Source organism: Paramormyrops kingsleyae, chromosome 8, assembly GCF_048594095.1.
Source record: "Paramormyrops kingsleyae isolate MSU_618 chromosome 8, PKINGS_0.4, whole genome shotgun sequence".
NCBI lineage: Eukaryota > Metazoa > Chordata > Actinopteri > Osteoglossiformes > Mormyridae > Paramormyrops > Paramormyrops kingsleyae.
In genome coordinates, this window is record NC_132804.1 from 38,516,523 (window position 1) to 38,538,095 (window position 21,573).

At 41.9% G+C, this 21,573-nt stretch overlaps 2 protein-coding genes and 2 long non-coding RNA genes across 5 annotated transcripts in view; 1 reads left to right on the plus strand and 3 right to left on the minus strand.

Annotated features, from left to right (window-relative positions):
* Positions 1–21,573, minus strand: part of LOC111842343 (chitinase-3-like protein 1) — a 128,259-nt gene that overhangs the window by 42,320 nt on the left and 64,366 nt on the right. The window lies entirely within an intron of this gene.
* On the plus strand, positions 2,716–4,116 carry LOC140592347 (uncharacterized). Its single transcript, XR_011992745.1, has 3 exons — positions 2,716–2,814; positions 3,053–3,261; positions 3,566–4,116. It is a non-coding gene; the product is annotated as an uncharacterized lncRNA (long non-coding RNA).
* On the minus strand, positions 3,932–5,105 carry LOC140592348 (uncharacterized). The gene is made up of 2 exons (XR_011992746.1): positions 5,050–5,105; positions 3,932–4,504 (listed from the first exon to the last, which is right to left on the minus strand). It is a non-coding gene; the product is annotated as an uncharacterized lncRNA (long non-coding RNA).
* Positions 5,116–8,522, minus strand: LOC111856923 (uncharacterized). 2 transcript variants are annotated; one of them, XR_011992747.1, is made up of 10 exons: positions 8,407–8,522; positions 8,068–8,306; positions 7,483–7,586; positions 6,792–6,989; positions 6,608–6,694; positions 6,390–6,486; positions 5,976–6,130; positions 5,727–5,855; positions 5,442–5,582; positions 5,116–5,167 (listed from the first exon to the last, which is right to left on the minus strand). XR_011992747.1 is itself a non-coding variant. In XM_072715802.1 (8 exons), the coding sequence occupies exons 1-5, from the start codon at positions 7,405–7,407 to the stop codon at positions 6,037–6,039; spliced, it is 768 nt and encodes a 255-aa protein (XP_072571903.1). In that variant the 5' UTR covers positions 7,408–7,460; the 3' UTR covers positions 5,116–5,167; positions 5,442–5,582; positions 5,727–5,855; positions 5,976–6,036. The 2 variants fall into 2 exon arrangements, 1 of the variants encoding a protein (XP_072571903.1); XM_072715802.1 differs by lacking the exons at positions 7,483–7,586; positions 8,068–8,306; positions 8,407–8,522 and adding an exon at positions 7,116–7,460.

Here is a 21,573-nt window from a genome sequence, read left to right on the forward strand (position 1 = left end):
TAATACCATACTTACAGTGAAGCATGGCGCTGGAAGCATCATGCTCTGGGGGTGTTTTTCCCAAATGACCCAAAGCACACAGCCAGGAAAACCAAGGAGTGGCTCCGTAAGAAGCATATCAAGGTTCTGGAGTGGCCTAGCCAGTCTCCAGACCTAAATCCAATAGAAAATCTTTGGAGAGAACTGAAACTCTGTGTTGCTCAGCGACAGCCCCGAAACATGACAGATCTAGAGAAGATCTGTATGGAGGAGTGGGCCAAAATCCCTCCTGCAGTGTGTGCAAACCTGGTGAAGAACTACAGGAATCGTTTGACCTCTGTAATTGTTAACAAAGGCTTCTGTACCAAATATTATTATTTTTTTTACTCAAGTGATGAAATACTTATTTGACACAGTAATTCACAAATAAATTGTTCAAAAATCATACAATGTGATTTCCGGATTTTTCTTTTTAGATTCTGTCTCTCACAGTGGAAATGCACCTATGCTGAAAATTGTAGACCCCTCCATGATTTCTAAGTAAGAGAACTTGCAAAATCACAGGGTGATCAAATACTTATTGACCTCACTGTATGGTGTTACTCACATGTCCTCAACCTTGTTCTAGCTGACACTACAGGGGTTGTTGTGGCAAGTGAGTCCCTTTTCTCACTACTGAATGACATTGCAGTGTTCATTCGTGATTCGTACAAGCGCATGAAGCTATGGGAGGAAAACAGTGAGGACAAGAGACACAGACGGCTTGGTGTAATTGGTGAAACGCGCTGGTGGGCCAAAGATGAGGCCTTGAGGAAAGTATTTGGAAGGTTTGCAAAGCCTGACAATGCACTTTACACAGATCTGGTCATCACTATGGAAAAAATTGAAAAGGATGTGACCATGAAACCTGTCATCCGAAACAAGGCCCAAGGGTACAAGGCTGCTCTCCTAAAGTATGAAACCATACTGACAGCTGAGATTTTCCTCAGGATTTTTGAGCAGACAACCCCTCTCTCTAAATATTTACAAACAAGTGGCATGGATATTGCTTCAGCACAGCACTTGGTGACAGGAACAGAGGAGAGCTTGAGAAAGTGTGCCCGGGACTTTCAGGGTGTAATGAGGGCAGCAGATGACTTTGTTGAATGGGCCAATGGCATTCTGGAGAAGCTTGAGGACAGTGAGGCTGAAGTTCAGACTTCTCTCCCAGAGAAGAGAATTAGAAAACACAAGAGGCAACCAGGTGAGCTGGCACAAGATGAGCATATTGCTAATGCAGACACTGACTACAAAATCAACATCCACAATGTGATTTTGGACACTGTTATTGAAAGCTTTCATAGCCGTTATGCAGAAAATGCAGTGCTGTGTTCAGATGTCTCCTGCATGGATCCTAGGAACTTCCCTGAAATCAGAGAAAAAGGCCTTCCAGGGACAGCCATGAAGGAGCTCAGCAAATGCCTACTGCAATTTGATGAACGTGCCAGTCTTGAGACATTGCAGGCTGAACTGATCAGCCTTGCACAGCACTGGGAAAGATTGAAACAATCACTAATGGAGAACTACAACATTAGGGGTGCTGCCTCTAATGATGAAGCAGGGGAAGGCTCTGAGGTTCCTAATGAAAGTGTGGAGTTTGTAAGCAGAAGTTGTTCCACATGCAAAAACTGTCCAATATGCTGCTATCTCCTCCTGTCTCAGTACAATCTGCTTACTGATGCTTATCACATCATTGGTTTGGGCTACAAGTTCCTCCTCACACTATCTATTACTCAAGTTGCCTGTGAGAGGACCTTCTCCACCCTGAAGTTAGTGAAGAGCCGTCTGAGAACCTCCCTGAGTCAAGATAACCTTGAAGCATTCCTTTTGATGTCAACTGAGAAGGAGATTCTTATGGAACTTGATAAAGATGACATAATTGACAAGATGGCAGAGAGCAGTGAGCTACTGCGCCGCCTACTGGTGTACTAGTAGTGCTAATTACTTACTGTTTACTCTTACTGGTCTGTTCCACATAATGCCATAATTGAGTAAACATTGTTATCTGTTACTTTACGCTGTCATAGGTTTTGTTAAGTTTATTTGTGTTTGTGTTTCTGATACATTTGATATACTAGAGTTGAGCACTGAAAATACATAAAATGTAAATATTTCAACATGTGAATGTGTCTCTTATTATCTCTTTTAAAAAGCCAATTTTCTATTTGTCATTGGTTTGGTAGTATAAATGGTGTATTCCTAGTGAGTTGTTAAGGGTTATTTTTTTATTCATTTATATTGCATCTGGTAGTCTACCTGTTACAATAATAGGGTTAGCCTACAAGTTTATCAGTCCAGTAGATTACATGAATAGGGTGGTGGTGACTGCAGCAGCAGAGGTGGTCTGGGAGTGGAGTCAAATTCCCGGCCTGAATTATTGTCCCAGTCCGCCACTGGGTGACATGACGATAATGGTTCTTTTATATTTCTTTATATTTTTGCCTTGACAGATGGAGATTTGTTGTACATGGTGGGATAGATGGTTTTTCTAGGTTAATTGTCTACCTTAAAGCTGCCACCAACAACAAAGCTACAACAGTTTTTGATGGTTTCTTGTCAGCAATCAGACAATATGGAATACCATCACGAGTGCGGTAAGTAGTGTAACAAATACAGTATGCCTAAAATTCTGTGCCAGACCGTAGATATATTCAGAATGTCACTAACTTAGATCAAAACTTTTTTCCAGGTCAGACAAAGGGGGGGGGGAAATGTGAAGGTTGCACATTTCATGGTCCAGGCAATGGGAGAGAACAGGAACTCTCACATTACTGGCAGAAGTGTTCACAACCAGCGGTAAGGACATGTAAACTGATGGCCTGTTTTACATTGTTTCAAACATGCACTTGCAATCAGACAAAAATGGTTTATGAGCATAATTGATTGGTTTCACAGCACATGGATTAACACTACACTAATAATTGACTTAGAAGTCTGGTGACGTAGAAATACCTAAAAAACCATAAATGATCTTACAGCATTGAATGCCTGTGGAGGGATGTGTATGAGAACGTCCTCGACCTTTTCTACGCAGTCTTTACCCAGCTGGAGATTCAAGGACTGCTCAACCCTGGTGAAGAAATCGACTTGTTTGCACTGCACAGATGCTTTTTTCATCACATTCAAAATCATCTTCAGTCATTCCAGGCAGCATGGAATCAGCATGGGCTCAGAACAGCAAACAGCCATTCACCTATGCAGCTCTGGTTGCTGCACAGAAAGGAGGGACAAGATTTGTCACAGGTACATGGATATTTGATCAATATTAGTTCTTGTATGTAAAAATCTATCTATAGTGGAGATGAGTTTACTTCTACTGTGCCAATTGGTGTACCAAAATGTTTCCACTTACGAGAGAAAAATTTTGTCTGCAAAGCCATTCTCTCATTTTATCCTATCTACCAGGTCATTTACCATTATTGTCACATGAGAACACTGTGCATAGATGGCAATAGTTTGGGGCCAGCTGCAGGAAACACTTCTTCAGCTTATGTTTAAGTGAAGTGAAAGTGATTAATGAAAGTAAGACATTTGGATGCTCTTTCAGGTTGATGAGGATTACGGTGTGGACTGGACAGGACCATATAATCACCGCCCATCAAATGAGATCACCATTCCTGAGATTCAGCTCCCACATACACTGAATGAACGAGAGCTTGCTGTACTACCAACGTTTCATTCAGTCAAGCTTTGGATGTGTACTGTCAAACTGTTCACTCACTCAAACTTATGTTTGAGACCACACCTTAACTCTTCAAAGTAAGCAGATGCAATATATTTACACCCTTTTATTCTTGTTTTTACATCTATGGCTCGAGTGCAGACAGGAGCCTTAGTAGCTAATACTGACTCAAAACAGCATCACCAAGTTCATTGTCAACAAAGGAAAACAGAGAATAACTATAAAAAAGCATTTGTTTTAAACAGCTGTCAATTTATTGATAGTAATTTCTTGGTTGGATGTACAGTACATGTCAACTCTGAACAGATTTAATAGCATGCACACAGTACAGTAACATCTGACAGTTCTTTTTCCTTTTCTGAACTTTTGTCAATTTATATTAAAAAAGCCAGATCAACTACTGTGTATTTTTCAGTCAGATGTATTAAAAGGAACTAGAACTAACTGGATTGTCGGTGTCTTTTCACATTGAATACAGTAATGCACACAACAACAGTAATGCACAACAGTAATGTGCTGCAAAAAAGAACAAATTGTGTAACCTTTCCATGTGGTTATGGAATCAGTACAAAACAAAAAATCAATCCTAAACCAGACCAAACCCTGATTCAGTAGAGTTGAGGCACACCTGAATGCCCCTCAGAAATGACTCATAGTTACAGTAGTGTGCAGGAAGACGCAGCACTTCAAAACAGGTGGAAGACTTTGGAAGACTGCTGTTAACCACTTCCACAGTCATTTCTCTCGGCAGGACTTCCCATCCTGTCCAAAACTTGAGGAGGGCTTTTCATTCTGGCCAAGATGCTGCAACAAAACACTGTTTTTAACTATAATGACATCCTATATTTATTTTGACTAAGAAATATTCTAAAAGATGACCGCTTACTGTACATACAGGCCATCAGCCATATTGCATGAATAACACATGTAATTAGGGCAGCCGTGGTCTAATGGTTAGGAAAGCAGGCTTGTCACAGAAGGGTTGTCAATTGAAATCCCAGATCAGATGGGGCTGGCTGAAGTGCCCTTGGGCAAGGCACCTAAAACCAAGATTGCCCCCCAGGCACACCTACCGTGTGCTGCCCACTGCTCCAGCTCCCGGTGCTAGTTCACTGGTTTGAGGTGATGGGTTAAATGCAGAGGTGTAATTTCACTGCTCACTTCACAGTGTGTAACAAATAATCACTTTCACTTCACTGTTCACGAGGCAGTATGGAGCAAATAACAAAACAAAATTATACTAACATGTACTTTGTTAATGGCCCCAGATCACTGGACAGTATGTAATTTACCAAAGTATAAACATCAGAGAAAACCCAATAGCAAAATACCTATTGCAGCAGACTTACCATTTTCAATGAAGGACCGAAGGTACCCTGCCACTCTGCATTTGTCCTCAAGAGAGCATTCCTCTTCCTCGTCATCTTCATCTTCTGTGGCAGGCCACACTATTCTTTGTAGAATAGACTGCATAAAACAGAGCACCTTGGATAAATGTTTCTCTTAAATGCTACTAGATAAAATTTGCTGAATTTGTTCACCTTTAATAGCTTTACTAATCTTGTAGTGTTAAAACCCATCAGTGGCATTTAAATGCAATCGTATTAAATGCAAACCAGCTGTTCAACAAGCCCAAGCACACAAAATAGTACATTGGTGTTTTGTGTCAACAATAGATGTGTGTCCTTCATAAATTAACCAAAAACCTTTACTATTCAGATATTAAATGATGTGACCTTACCTCACAACAGGGAGCAGTCTCTGATTCCCTTGGTAAGAAAAGAGGAATGATGTCTGATCTTTCTGTCAGAAGCGGCCATACCATGGTCTCCTTAAGCCCTTTCCTCAGCTGTTTGACTTGACGGCTTGTTCGTCTTATGACCTACAATAATGAGACCAAACCAAAATGGCATCCAAAGAGATTTTTTTATATGTATATGAAAAATCTACTTCTTCACATCTGAAGTTTTGATGTGCTTTTCTAGTTAAAATTTAAATTTCTTGGGGAGAGTAAGTCAGTACTTACAGTGTGGAATAGTAGACGTTCATACAGCCACTTTCGGTTGGTTTGTGTGACACCTGGCAGGTCCCAAGCCAGAGCTAGCTCGAGAACATTTCTTTGTTCCTGTTCTGTTAGTTCAGCACTGCCATCAAGCTAGGACACAGAGAGAAAAAAAATAGTAAACAGTAGTAATGATGGCTATTTAATCATGTCTTTAAATTCAATATTTAGTGAAATATTAATTCTTCAAAATAATGGCACAAAAATGCAAACCAGCTGAATAGTGCTGCAGATATCAATATCAGGGCAATCCTCAATCTGAACTGTAGCTGTTTCAGGTGAGCCACCAAAAATAATATGGATGATTGCAGGGCTTATACCAGACACACATGGTCCACCATGAATGAATGAATGCCCCATTATTCTTCCTAGGATCAAACATAATAAATGCACTTAGTGTAACATTGCACAAGAGGTCAGAACAAACTTTGTGCACTGATTATTTAGGAAAACCCATAGAACACTCAAATGTTGTTTTACTGTGTCTTGTATCTGTATTCAATCTACTTTTCATCTTTATAGTTACAGTTAGAATAATGTAACACAAGTAATGTTGTTACCTTTACAGCTGCATGTGTATTATTATTTTGAATTACTCTCTCTTATTTCTGTACATTACTGTCTTACCTGCCACCAAAAACGTCACTCTCAAGCAAGGTCTGAGAAGTGGATGGAGTCAAGTGATCTGGCTCACCATCAAACAGTCTTGTAACATCTGTGTTCCCTGAAAAGAGTACAGCTAGGTTATCTTCGTATGAGAAATCCAAGTAGTCACACAATTAACTCTCATTCACATCACAAACACATAACATATTTTCTTTAAAGTCTAACTATAAAATACATACCAAAATTAAAATGAAAACCAGACTGTACTAGAGAAACTGCCTTTGAGAAGAAGAATCTCTTCACCCCTTCTCCAACAGCAACATTCCCTAAAGGAAGAAAAAAAAAGGAAAAAAAAAAAAAACTTTTTCTGATTAGCCAAACAATGACTAGATCTCTATTATTTTCCCAATACAGAGACAGTACCTTCCAGTTTGCAGCTGATAGGGCTTGCCCACTCTACCTTTGGGGCTTTGTAGAAGGAGATGAGGGATCTCTGTTGATCCGTAATACTTTCCCATAAGTCCATTTGCAGGACTACTGCCTTTCTGGTCTCATACTTTGAAAGCAATTCGAACTTGTAGAGCCAGGCTGCTCTAGTTGCATCTTGTTCACATTTCCACTCTGAAAGACACCCATTTGCATGGATCACATAAATCAAGCGAAATAGATTTAATCCTATAGTTGAATATGTAATTCATTGCCATTTGTCTGGTATTTTCCTAACTTTATTCCTGTGCTATGGACTACCTGGTTTTTCCCCTATAAGTGACTTTTCTTCATCTTGATGAGATGCTGCATCTTCCTGCACTACCATTTCACCTGACGATTGCTCTGCTCTTGCTGAGACTATGGTGGAGTCCAATATGATAACATCTGCTTCCTCTACCCCGCTGGACAGCTTCAAGGCACCACTATTGTTACAGGATGGGACCTCTGCTGTGGAACTACGGGTCTGCCTCACCTGACTTTCAGTAACAGACTGAGGTTCAGCACCACTCAATGAACTGTGAGAGGAATTAGCAGAGATTTCAGCATCCATCACTAATATATGAAGTGGATTTACGTTCTATACTGTATATACAAAAATATAGAAAAATTCAATGATTTTTCTTACCTTGTGCATTCAGTGATGTGGTTTTTCATTTTATTTAAAGGAATGTTAGTGTCACAATTCAGGCATTTTGTAAGAGGTCCTTGTTGCTGGAGAGTTGTCAGGCTCTACAGACAGTGAGGAACAAAGCATACATTTCACCTACTGTCAAGGTGAATGGATGAGTGAAAAACTGAAAGAATCAAATCTCCAGAAATCAAATCAAATCTTGCAGACTGCCAACCAGACTGCAGACCAATGCATTTTAGCTCATTGTCTTTATCGGGGTATACAGACAATATGGAAAAGATAACATAATATACATCTGGTGTATAATGTGATAAAAAAAAGAACAATTTTGACAGTTCTGCAAAGTGATTTGCCAACATGTGGGCAGCAGAAACAAATTGTGCACACAAACTGACATTTCACCTCCTAAGCTATGATACGGAAACCTCTTATAACAATTGCTTATATACACATTCAGAAACATTATTACTCATATGCAGTCATGCTTCTAACCACCTAACAGCTAAAGTGATCTGAGCTAGCCATTTGAACTACTTTATTATTACATGCAAATAAATTCTGAATCAAGTCATTACTCACGTCGTCCAAAGCAACACTTTTCTGCAGTGGCCTTATATAGATCAATGCTTGTCCAATTCCACTCAATGGGCTGCGGAGATATTCCACTGTATATCCAGTGTCTGGGCTTGAGACTGTGCATAGTTTACGGCTTCGTGTTGTACCAGAGATTCTCAGCAGTTCAAACCCTCCTGTGTCTTTTAGCTGAGGGAAGGTATCCTCAATCTTCACCTTTACCATTTCTGGATCATCATTCCTTCCTGTAAAACACAGTCCTTACTGTACATGACTACAATAAAGGTACGCATTAACAGTAAAAAATAGTTAAACTAAATCTTTACATATGACATGTAGCATTACCTTGGAATGTAATCCGTTTTTCCCCAAATCCAGCTGCTGCTAGATTAAATCTGACTGCTTTGGCTGGCACTGTGTCTGACATATGATCATTTAAGCAGAAGAAGGTGTGTGTGTAAACGGCGAGGCATGCTTTCTTGGAAGATTTAGGGATCAGAGATGAAAGTGGCGTTGAGGAAGGCCTCGCTTTGTAAGGGGCAAACAATCTTGCGACTTCAGCTTTAAAAGGGGAAAAGCAAAATATAAAAAAAATTAAACAGCTTAAATCAATTGCAATTTTATTTGCAATCATTATACCCACTGAGAAAAACTATTAGCTACGGTTAACTACTACCTACAACAACGTGAAAATGATAGACGTTACACAGAGCAATACGTTGGTCGTCCAAATAGCTAACAACTTTTTTTTGCTATGATAAAAATGGCTGACCAAACTGATTAAAAAGCTCCTTTTGAGCAGACAGAGAGACTAACCAAGCAGAAATAACATATCGTTACTTACCCTGAACAGCGTTCCGAGGAGTGGAGCTAGCTGTGATAGCATTTGGTAACGTTAATGCTGTGCTGTTGTGATGTGAACTTGGACCAGGAACAGCTTCATCACCAGTACGCTGCTCCTGCAACACTCTCTCAGGCTGAGGCGAAGACGTACAATCTAAGCGGTTTCTCTGAGTAACTCAGAAATTGACTTGTTTTCTGCAGCCATGTCCTTCACAAACGTCACACCTGTAACGTTATTCGTGCCCAGTGTTTTACATTTGTCGGTGCTGCAACTTATTTCGAGCTGTATACTGCCAGCTATTGCATAGGAGACGCACTGCACCATTATACCTAAATCGATATGTCATGTGCTATTACTTACGTCTGAGTAAAGGAGCAACCAATCACACAACTGGCTCCACCCTGTCTCTCTTGATTGACAGACGAAGAAATTTCTTGAAATGATGAAATACGGCCATGAAATGATGAAATACGGCATCATGAAATTATGAAATACGGTATCATGAAATGATGAAATACAGCGTCATGAAATGATGAAAAACGGCATTATGAAATAAATACTGACTTTGAAAAAAAAAAATATGAAATCATATTTCACAATATAATTCCTTGGTAAGACCCCACCTAGAATACTGTGTGCAGGTTTGGTCACCATACCTCAAGAAGGACATTGCTGCCTTAGAAAAGGTGCAACGAAGAGCTACGAGAATGATTCCTGGTCTTAGAGGAATGTCTTACGAGGAGAGGTTAGCGGAACTGAATCTGTTCAGCCTTGAGCAAAGGAGACTAAGGGGGGATATGATTCAGGTCTATAAGATTCTAACGGGTCTGGATGCTGTTCAGCCAAATGACTATTTCAATATTAGTCTAAATACTAGAACTCGTGGCCATAAGTGGAAATTAGCGGGAGAACATTTTAAAACAAATTTGAGGAAGCACTTCTTTACACAGCGTGTAGTCAGAGTATGGAATAGTCTTCCTGCTATTGTAGTGGAAGCTAAAACCATGGGTTCCTTTAAATCAGAGCTAGATAAGATTTTAACAACTCTGAGCTATTAGCTAAGTTCTCCCCAAATGAGCTTGATGGGCCGAATGGCCTCCTCTCGTTTGTAAATTTCTTATGTTCTTATGTTCTTAATAATAAGTAAATTTATATAACAGAATGCAATATATTTCACAATAATGAGTTGTATTTCACAATATCATTCTCATATATTTCATAATACTTTTGAACACTTTGGAGTTCCATACTTATGGCGCGATAAAGGGATTATAAATGTAGAACATGTTATTCAAAACAGGAAAGTTATGCTATTCAATGAACTTGTCTCAAAATATGGAATTAGCAACAGTAAATTTCAGCAGAAATTTACTGCTTTCTTTGCCATTCCAGATGACTTCATCAACAAGTTATTTCAGTCATTGCCAAGACGTATAGATGTGGTCCTTCAAGCTCATGGGAGTCATACACATTATTAATTTTTTTTTCCAAGGCACCATGACTTTATGTTCTGATGTTATTGTAGCATGTTTGTGTATTCTAAATGAAGTATATGTATAATTTCTACATTATCTTTGCATATGACAAGACTTTTGTCCAGGCAAAAGTTGACCTTTCTGTCCTAATTACATGACAAAACTCAATGAATGATGCAAAACTTTATTTTGGTATAATAAGCATAATCTAGAGGGCTTTGCCTTTTCTTATAAGCCATTTCTGATTCCAACTGATTAACTACAGGTCAAGTTATTATTTGTTGTTCCTACAACTTGGTTAAGCGACAAGACTTTTGTCAGGCACTGTATTTGTTTTTCTTTAAACTCATCTTTATCTTAGTGTACTTTGTAATATGTCAGATTTATGTTAAGTTTGTAATTTGACATCAAAGTATAGACATTGCAAAATGCAGCTTGGAATAATTGCAGACACATAATAAAAGTACACAGTAAGCAATGCTGGCAGTTTGTTTTGATCCAGGATATCTGATCAACAAAGTCTTGGCTACATGAAGATGACTAAATGGTATAGTTGCAACATTCAGTTGGATAAATAAATAAGAAAAACCGAACTTATGTCACTATTTCTGGCTCCTTTCATTGAATATGTAGCAACTTTCATGTGTATGAATGAGCCATTGTCACCTGGGCACGTCCCCAACCCCCTTTTATGGCGCTGAAGGGGATGTATCTGGATCGCGTTTCACCGTTGCGCTGTTAATCAAATTACCATGCGAATGCGATTTCAATACGCGCTAATGCGGCTATTTATAATGTGAATAGCGATCTTCGGGTGAGAGCGGTACTACACGCCCCCGATGCAGGTAAAACAAAGTAAGATGACATGGTTTACTTTTTTGCCGATTTAACCTAGTTAAAAAAACTTTAATACTTCCGACAATGGACGTTTTGAAAAGAAGACAGATTACGGATTTAGCCAGCGTTTTTTTCATGATTCTACATTAAGATTTCAGCGAGATATAAACTGAAATATACGCGAAAAGTACGCGATGTCGCCGACGACATACTCGACCCCAGAGAGTTAACAGTTGTTTTGAGTTACAGTAAGGAAGCAGAATGAGAAAGGCCATGATTTTTTTCTATAAAGCGCTACATTCGTAAAGGGGGTCCTATTGTAGGAGTTAGAGTTGAAACAATCAATTGAAGCAAAGTTTTTTTATTGATGAACAATACACATTGCTCTCTCACTCACACATAAGAAAACCAAATCATTTACAATGAAAAGCTCTGAAAAACAGGAACATAAGAACATAAGAACTATACAAACGAGAGGAGGCCATTCGGCCCATCGAGCTCGCTTGGGGAGAACTTAACTAATAGCTCAGAGTTGTTAAAATCTTATCTAGCTCTGATTTAAAGGAACCCAAGGATTCAGCTTGCACTACGTTATCAGGAAGACTATTCCATACTCTGACTACACGCTGTGTAAAGAAGTGCTTCCTTAAATCCAGTTTGAAATGTTCTCCCGCTAATTTCCACCTATGGCCACGAGTTCTTGTATTTGAACTAATGCTGAAGTAACTATTCGGTTGAACAGCATCCAAACCTGTTAGAATCTTATAGACCTGGATCATGTCCCCCCTCAGTCTCCTTTGCTTGAGGCTGAACAGATTTAGCTCAAATAACCTTTCCTCGTATGACATTCCTCTAAGACCAGGAATCATTCTTGTGGCCCTACGCTGCACCTTTTCTAAGGCCGCTATGTCCTTTTTAAGATATGGTGACCAAACCTGCACACAATATTCTAGGTGAGGTCTCACCAAGGAATTGTATAATCTTAGCATTACCTCCCTTGACTTAAACTCCACACACCTGGAGATATACCCCAACATCCTATTGGCCTTTTTTATTGCTTCCCCGCCCTGGCTAGAATGAGACTTGGAAGCATCAACATACACACCAAGGTCTTTCTCATAATCAGCTACCTTTATTTCAGTAGGTCCCATAAAATACCTGTACTTTATATTTCTGCTCCCTACATGGAGTACCTTACATTTGTCTATGTTAAATTTCATCTGCCAGGTGTCGGCTCAGTCACTAATTAAATTAAGATCCCACTGTAGCTGCTGAGCCGCTAGTTCAGTATCTGCTACACCACCCACCTTGGTGTCATCTGCAAATTTCACCAGTTTACTGTATATATTGGTGTCTATATCATTTATGTAAATTAGGAACAAAAGTGGTCCTAAAATTGAACCCTGCGGTACCCCACTATGAACGCAGGCCCACTGTGACATCGAGCCTCTTATAACTACTCGCTGCTTCCTATCCGTTAACCAGTTATCAATCCAAGTCGCTACAGTTCCTAAAATACCTGTCGCTTTGAGTTTAAGTGAGAGCCTCTTGTGGGGAACAACATCAAAAGCCTTTTGGAAATCTAAATAGATGACATCATAGGCCTTCTTATCATCAACTTCCTGAGTAGCTTCCTCAAAAAACTCCAACAGATTTGTTAAACAGGATCTACCTCTCCTAAATCCATGCTGGCTATCCCTCAAAATGTTATTTGAGTCCAGGTAATCTACCATTTTCTCTTTGATTATAGCCTCCATAACTTTACCAGTTATACAAGTTAGACTGATTGGCCTATAGTTTGACAAATTACTTCTATCCCCTTTTTTGAAAATGGGCGTTATGTTGGCATGCTTCCAATCAGAAGGTACCACACCTTCAGATAAGGATTTTTGAAACAGTAATGTTAAGGGTCGGCAAATAATATCCCTCATCTCTTTTAACACTATAGGTAAGATGCCATCAGGGCCCTGTGATTTATTTATTTTGAGCTTAGCTAGGCTTTGCAAAACATCAGCTTCAGTTATATATATATTAGTTATAGACGATGTTGAATTAGTAATAAGAACTGGTAAGTTACTAGTGTCCTCGACAGTGAATACCCGTGCAAAACTATCATTGAACTCATTTACTATGTCAATGTCGTTTTCAATTATAAGACCCTTACTATCCTGCAGATTAGTAATTTCAGCTTTTAGAGCTCTTTTAGAGTTAAAATACTGGAAGAAACTTTTAACGTCATCCTTAGCCTCCAATGCGATCTTCCTTTCGACATTCCTTTTAGCTCACAACACAAATGTGTCAAAAATTAAACTCTCATTACTCATCATCCTCCTCCTCCATTGGTCACCCTTGTGGGTGTTTTGGGCACATATCCAGATGACCAATGCATGTGTTGTGCAAGACACAGAGCACCATAACCACAATGTAAATTCTAGGGTTGTCCAAATCATGTAGATGCTTCCACTTGCACTTCAAGTGTCTGAACACCTGCTCAACAATGACCCTCCCGCAGCTGATTGTCTGCCTCAGTGAGTGTCCCATTATCGAGTTTTGGGGCCCTGATGAATGGGAAGGCCTGGCCAATGTAAGCGCTTGTCCCCCAGCAGAAAGTACTCCATCTTCTGCTGCCATTCACTGAAGAAGTCTGAGGCCCTCAACATCCTTGTGTTATGGACTCTCCCTGGTGGTCCAGCAAAGATGTCAGTGAATTGTCCCCACTCAAACCCCTGAAGGACAGATTAGAAACCCTTCCTGTTCATGCAATGCAATGCAATTTTATTTATATAGCGCATTATCACACCATTACATTGTCTCAATGCGCTTTACATTTCTGCCACGTAAGGACCCCCCAGTGACTAAGCCAAAGGCAACGGTGGCAAGGAAAAACTCCCTAAGAGGAAGAAACCTTGGGAGGAACCAGACCCAAAGGGGGAGCCCATCCTCCAGGGGCCGGCAGATGAGTCAAACAAAACAAGATGATATGACTAAGCTAATACAGGGGTTGAAATATCAGTCTCAATGCAGCAGCCGACCGGTGCAGGCACGGGGTGCTTGATGCATGATGGCAAGATCAACAGTGGCACAGCCGCAGGGAAGGATGGAGAGGCATCGCGTGAGCCAAGGGCAGGCAGGTTGGAGGGTAGTTGCCGGAGGTGGAGGTAGTAGTCTTGCAGGCAGCAGAGGCATAAATTCTTCGATGACATGGTTCTCCAGGCAGCACACCCCAGAAGGGGTGAGGGAGGAAGTAAGAAAATAGTGTATTAGCCAGAGTTGAGGAAACCAGAGGCAATGCAAGCAAAATGATCGAGTGCAATATTCATCTAGGCTCCGGCAGATCTGGCTGAGGGAGAGACAGGCGGGAACACAGGCATGGGGACTCCCTGAACATCAGCACTCTAGTGTAAAGATAGAGTGACAGCACTGACGCATGTTTATCCAAAGCCAATGACACCGATCCTCACCCAGCTCTTCACCTCATACTGTTAGTCTGACTGGGAGTGAGCGACTAGCTGGAACCAGAACTAGGTTTCCTATACGCTAAACTATACAAGTGCGTTTTTAATCTAGACTTGAAAAGCGAGAGTGTGCCTGAATCCCGCACATCCCCTGGGAGACCATTCCGCAGCTGCGGAGCTCTGTAAGAGAATGCTCAGCAGCCTGCCGCAGCCCTGTCTACTTTAGGAACTAATAGATATCCTGTTCCTTGTGATCGAAGCAGGCGAGAAGGGTTGTAAGGGACCAGAAGATCATTAAGATATTGTGGTGCAAGGCCATTCAGAGCTTTGTAGGTTAATAGCAGTAATTTGTAGTCAATCCTAGACTTGACTGGTAGCCAGTGCAGGGAGGACAGGATAGGGCTAATGTGATCAAATTTTTTAGTTTTTGTGAGAACTCTGGCAGCTGCATTTTGTACTAACTGAAGTTTATGTAGGGATCCAGATGGACAACCCGAAAGGAGGGCATTACAGTAGTCCAATCTGGAAGTTATAAAGGCATGTATTAGTTTTTCTGCATCTTGAAAGGAAAGCATCTTCCGAAGCTTGGCTATGTTCCGTAGATGGTAAAATGCCGTACTGGTAATGCTATTTATGTGAGCACTGAAGCAGAGGTCGGAGTCTACCAGGACACCAAGATTTCTGACCACTCTTTTAAATTGAGTAGGGAGGCCGCTAGGGTTGGGGTTTACAAACTTATTACGAGCATCCTTAGGACCGATTAAAAGAACCTCAGTTTTTTTCTGTATTTAACATGAGGAAATTCCTTGCCATCCAACAACGGATGTCTAGCAGACAGTCGGCTAAAGAAGAGAGCTGGGATGCGTCACTAGGTTTGACAGATAGATACAATTGTGTATCATCAGCATAACAATGAAAATTAACACTGTAATTTCTAATAATGTTACCAAGTGGTAGCATATATAGATTGAACAGTAGTGGGCCCAACACTGATCCCTGCGGGACACCATATCTTACTTTAGTGGCTATGGATGACATTGTTTACATGGACAAACTGGTAACGATCAGTTAAATACGAACAAAACCACAGGAGTGCTGTCCCTTTAATGCCAATCAATGTTTCCAGCCAGTCCAAAAGAATATTATGGTCTACAGTATCGAATGCTGCAGTTAGATCCAGTAAGAATAATCGCGATATACAGCCACGGTCGGAAGCCATAAGGAAGTCGTTTATCACTTTGACTAAGGCCGTTTCTGTGCTATGATTGGGTATGAAACCAGACTGATATAGCTCGTTAGCATTATTATTTTGAAGAAAGGAAGACAGCTGGTGAGCAACAACTTTCTCCAGAATTTTAGAAATGAAGGGAAGATTTGAGATGGGTCTATAGTTTCCTAAGTCACTAGGTTCAAGATTTGGTTTCTTTAGGATAGGTCTAATAACAGCCATTTTAAAAGATTTAGGAACATATCCAAGCCTAAGAGATGAGTTTAACAAGTTTAACAATGTAGTGCTAATCAGTGGTGCGATTTCCTTAAGTAGATTGGTGGGTATTGGGTCAACAAGGCTAGTAGTGGGTTTGCAAGAGGAAATTAACTTAAGGAGTTCTGTCTGCACTACAGGAATGAAACATTCAAAGGTGTTATCATTAGTACTAATAACACTAGCACTAACAGAAGATTGGTGGTTGTGTGCAGCCGTGGGCGTGCTTGTGATGGTATGTCTAATCGTGGTTATTTTATTATTAAAAAACGCAATAAAGGCATCACTCCTAAGAGCTTCTGGGACTTGTGAGTTTAACATTGAATGATTCTTTGTTAACCTAGATACAGATTCAAACAGGAATTTAGGATTTGTTTTGTTATTTTCTATTAGTTTAGAGAGATACATAGACCTAGCAGTCATTAGTGCCTGTCTATACTTAGACTAAAAACTTCTAGTTTTGTTGACCGCCATTTGCGGTCTAGCTTTCGTGAAGCTTGTTTAAGTTCCCATGTACGGTTAGAGTACCAGGGGGCAGGTTTCTTATCTCTATGTTTTATTTTCTTGAGTGGTGCTACATGATCAAGAGTGGTACGAAATGATTCCACCATGTTCACGGTTACCTGTTCAAGTTCATTTACACTTGACGCTTCAGAGGTAAGGTTAAAGGACTGTGGGAGCTGATCCAGAAAAGTTGCAGCGGATAATGAGGCTATGGAACGTCTAGTATTGTACCTCTGACCTGGGGCCTTAGGGGGGTTATGTTGTATTTGAAATATTAAAAGGTAATGATCTGAAAGTAGAGGATTCTGAGGGATAATTGATATGTGTTCTACCAGGACACCATGACTAAGAATCAGGTCTAGGGTGTGGTTACAGGCATGAGTTGGCCCAGTTACATTCTGATGTACACCGGCAGAGTCAAGAATGGTAGTAATTGCTTTCGTTAATGGATCACTTTCATTTTCCATATGAATATTAAAATCACCAACAATCAAGGCCTTGTCAGTAGTAACCACCAAGTTTGTTAAGAAATCTGCAAATTCCTTAAGGAAATTGCTATAGGGGCCTGGCGGTCTATACACAATGCAATGTTGCGGTGATTGGAGGTGTAGAACTACACTTAGATGTGCTAGCAAGACTTAGAATAATAAATTCAAACGTACTAAAGCTATAACCACTATTTCCACGCACTCCTAGGTCGGTCTTAAATATTGCAGCAACCCTGCCACCTTTGCGATTGGGTCGAGGATTATGCTTATAGCTATATTCAGCTGGAGTGGATTCATTTAGTGCCAAGATCTCGTTTGGTTTAACCCAAGTCTCAGTAAGACATAGGGCACCAAGATTAAAATCAGTAATGATTTCACTTACGAGCAATGTCTTAGGAGCCAGCGATCTAATGTTCATGTAGTCACCCCCTCTTATGGTTGGGTTCTGAATCCAGATGTGGCAACCATCAATTGCCCCCATGACCCCATCTAGGCCACAGGTGCACTGGAAGGCAGCAGCAGATGCTGCCTTTTCACATCCATTTGTATGAAGAGATGAAGGTGGGCCCAATTGGCAAAAAAAAAAAAAAAGTCAGCACCTGAAGAACTCTGATGTGCCGATGACTGACAGTTCTCTAAAACAGTTTTGATTGGCCGTGTACCACAGGAACAGTAATAGGCACTTATGGTTTCCCATGGCTGTGATCTGTGCTCACACCGTTCTCCTGCAGCTTTATGAGTAAATACTCGAAATGGTTCTTGTTGATCCTGAAGTGCCAGGCAAAGGTCTGGTCATCCATGTCCAACATGCCATTACAAATACATCAAACATTTTCTTAAAGTGATCAGATTATTTTACCCCTGTTAGCTTGTGACACCACTTTATCTATTAAACAGCATTTGGATACTGTTACTTCACTAGAACACTACTCTTCTCCATTTGCTGGCTGACAACTCCATAAAATGCAGACAGTCACCGGCAAAACAAAGTCCACAGCCACATTCTGCAGATACAAAATCTGAGAATAGCATCTAATGCAATGTTTATCAAAACATAAATACACTAAAACATTCACGTACGTCAAGGTTAATCAGGTGAATGGCATACATTTGGAGCCATTGGTACTCAAGAGCTAGTACTATTAAGTAAAACTGACATAGATAAAAAAATATATATATTTTTTATTTTTATATATTTTATATTCCCCCCCCACATCTGGGAGAGCGGCGCCCGAGCGCCCCCTATGGGCCAGCCGTCACTGCCATGAAGCCTTCTGTAATTGGGTAAAAATTTGTTCCAAGGACAACATATGCTCCCATGGGTAGGAGTAAATAACCCACATTATCTAGGTAAGCTTCACAATTTCTGACATCTCACAAAACTTTATTTGTTAGCCACTGAAAGGTTGCTACGGCATTAAGCCAAAACACATAACCCTGTGTTCTCACCTGACTTTTCATGTCAGTGGGCGTGTTGCGGAATAATGGCTGCCTTGACCCCGCTGTTTGTGCGGCATCGACAGAACCCAGAGCCCAGGGCCTGCTTGGACGCCATTAATGGGGCAGTGGATCTTTGAGTTTGGTGAAATAATTTTTTCTATTTTACAATGAAATAAACTGTTAAACTGATAACAGCTTTTTCCTCATTTATAAAACTTGTGTTAAAATATTTGTGGTTATTTAAATTCAAGTTGCCCGGGGCTTTATGCCCCTGGTAGGGTCACACAAGGCAAATAGGTCCTGGGTGAGGAACCAGACGAAGTGTGGCTCAAAAGACCCCTTATGAAGAAAAACAATATGGAAACACGTTTTCCCTTGCCCGGACACGGGTCACCGGGGCCACCCCCTGGAGCCAGGCCTGGGGGTGGGGCTCGATGGCGAGCGCCTGGTGGCCAGGCCTATACCCATGGGGCCTGGTCGGGCACAGCCCAAACAAGGCACGTGGGTCCCCCCTCCAATGGGCTCATCACCCATAGGAGGGGCCATAGGAGTCGGGTGCGTTGTGAGCTGGGCAGTGGCCAAAGGCGGGGACCTTGGTGGTCCGATCCTCGGCTGCAGAAGCTAGCTCTTGGGACATGGAATGTCACATCTCTGATGTGGAAGGAGCCTGAGCTGGTGCGCGAGGTTGTGAAGTTCCGGCTAGACATAGTCGGGCTCACCTCGACGCACAACTTGGGCTCTGGAACCAGTCTCCTCGAAGGGGGTTGGACCCTCTTCCACTCTGGAGTTGCCTGCGGGGAGAGGCGCTGAGCGGGGGTGGCCGTACTTATTGCCCCCTGGCTGGGCGCCTGTATATTGGGGTTTACCGCAGTGGACGAGAGGGTAGCCTCCCTTCGCCTTTGGGTGGGGGGACGGGCTCTGATTGTTGTTTGCGCTTATGCACCGAGCGGCAGTTCAGAGTACCCACCCTTTTTAGAGTCCCTGGAAGGGGTGTTGGAGAGCACTCATTCTGGGGACTCTCTTGTTCTGCTGGGGGACTTCAATGCTCACGTGGGCAATGACAGTAAGACCTGGAATGGCGTGATTGGGCGGAACGCCCCCCCCCCCGATCTGAACCCGAGTGGTGTTCTGTTGTTGGACTTCTGTGCTCGTCACGGATTGTCCATAATAAACACCATGTTCAGGCATAAGGGTGTTCATATGTGCACTTGGCACCAGGACACCCTAGGCCGCAGTTCGATGATCGACTTTGTAGTCGTGTCATCGGACTTGCGGCCGCATGTCTTGGACACTCGGGTGAAGAGAGGGTGGGAGCTGTCAACTGATCACTACCTGGTGGTGGGTTGGCTCCGCTGGTGGGGGAGGAAGCCGGCCAGGCTTGGCAGGCCCAAGCGTATAGTGCGGGCCTGCTGGGAACGTCTGGCGGAGTCCCCTGTCAGGAGGCGGCTGACCGGAGCTGTGGCCGTAAGGTGGTCGGTGCCTGTCGCGGCGGCAATCCGCGAACCCGCTGGTGGACACCAATGGTGAGGGATGCTGTCAAGCTGAAGAAGGGCCTTTTTAGCCTATGGGACTCCAGAGGCAGCTGACAGGTACAGGCAGGCCAACCGGGATGCAGCTTCGGCGGTTGCTGAGGCAAAAACTCGGGTTTGGGAGGAGTTTGGTGAGGCCATGGAAAACGGGTGGGAAAGCGGTGCAACCACAACACTGTTTATGGTGGGGATGGGGTGCTGCTGACCTCGACGTTTTGGATCGGTGGAAGGAGTACTTCAAGACCTCCTCAATCCCACCGACACGCCTTCCAATGTGGAAGCAGAGTATGGGGACTTGGATGTGGACTACCCTATCTCGGGGGCGGAGGTCACTGAGGTGATTAAAAAGCTCCTCAGTGGCCGAGCCCGGGGGTGGATGAGATCCGCCCGGAGTTCCTTAAGGCTCTGGATGCTGTAGGATCACACATGCACATATCACAGGGCCTAAATTCCAGGTGGCCTGAGACAAGGCCGAGCCTGGTACGAGAGGCACCAAAGGGGGGTTACACACACAAACACACACACACAGATAACCAGGGAGGCTAGCACTCCAACTTTTATTGCCCAAAGATTTAGGGACCTACACACAAGCAGAGTGGACACGAACAGGGGTCCCTCGACTTGGCACACAACCCCCTCCACATACACTCTGCCTTACATCTCACTCACCCAACAGACGAACACCCTAAAGGAAATTTCAGTTAAGTTTGGGTTTTGTATACCCTGTATATTGATTTACTCACGACTACTAGTCTCAATATACAGATACGTTATGTTTGTATGTGTCCTTAGACAATCTTAGTGTTTTGTGTGCCACCCTTATAACCATGTTCACGGAGTATCACCTATTTCACCCCTTTGCACTTGAACACATATAAATTTAAATAAATAGATAGGTATAGCTACCATTGTATGTATGTTCTCATGGTATACCAGAAGAATCTGGAAAGTGAGTGTAATCAATGTGTCTGCTTTGTTAAAAACCCCCCCTTCTCTTCCAACATTCCTTTGTGGTCCTTATCTGATCTTGGTGGACAGTCACCAAGTTTCTTTGTTTCTACCATGCTATGTTAAAAGAACTGAATTAAGGTGTATCTTATCCATTCTGGAGAAGATGAATTGGCACAAGCCACACCAAACAAAATATGTTGTTTCCAGATGTGCAACTTATATTGATATTACCACAAACTAACGGCCACGCCTATCTATGGATAAGATGTGCTGTTTGTAATAGGAATATTCAATGTAATATCCGCACAAAGTGTAACATCTGTTGAGGTGCAACCCAAAACCCCTGTATCCTATACTGATGTGAATCAGTCACATAGATACAATAATTAATTGTTTAATCAATTAATGCAGATGGTATGAGGTATGTACCTGTGAAGCTGGTATGGCATGTTTGGTATCAAACTGATTGTTAATCACCCCTGAAATCACCAAATCTGGTCAGTGAT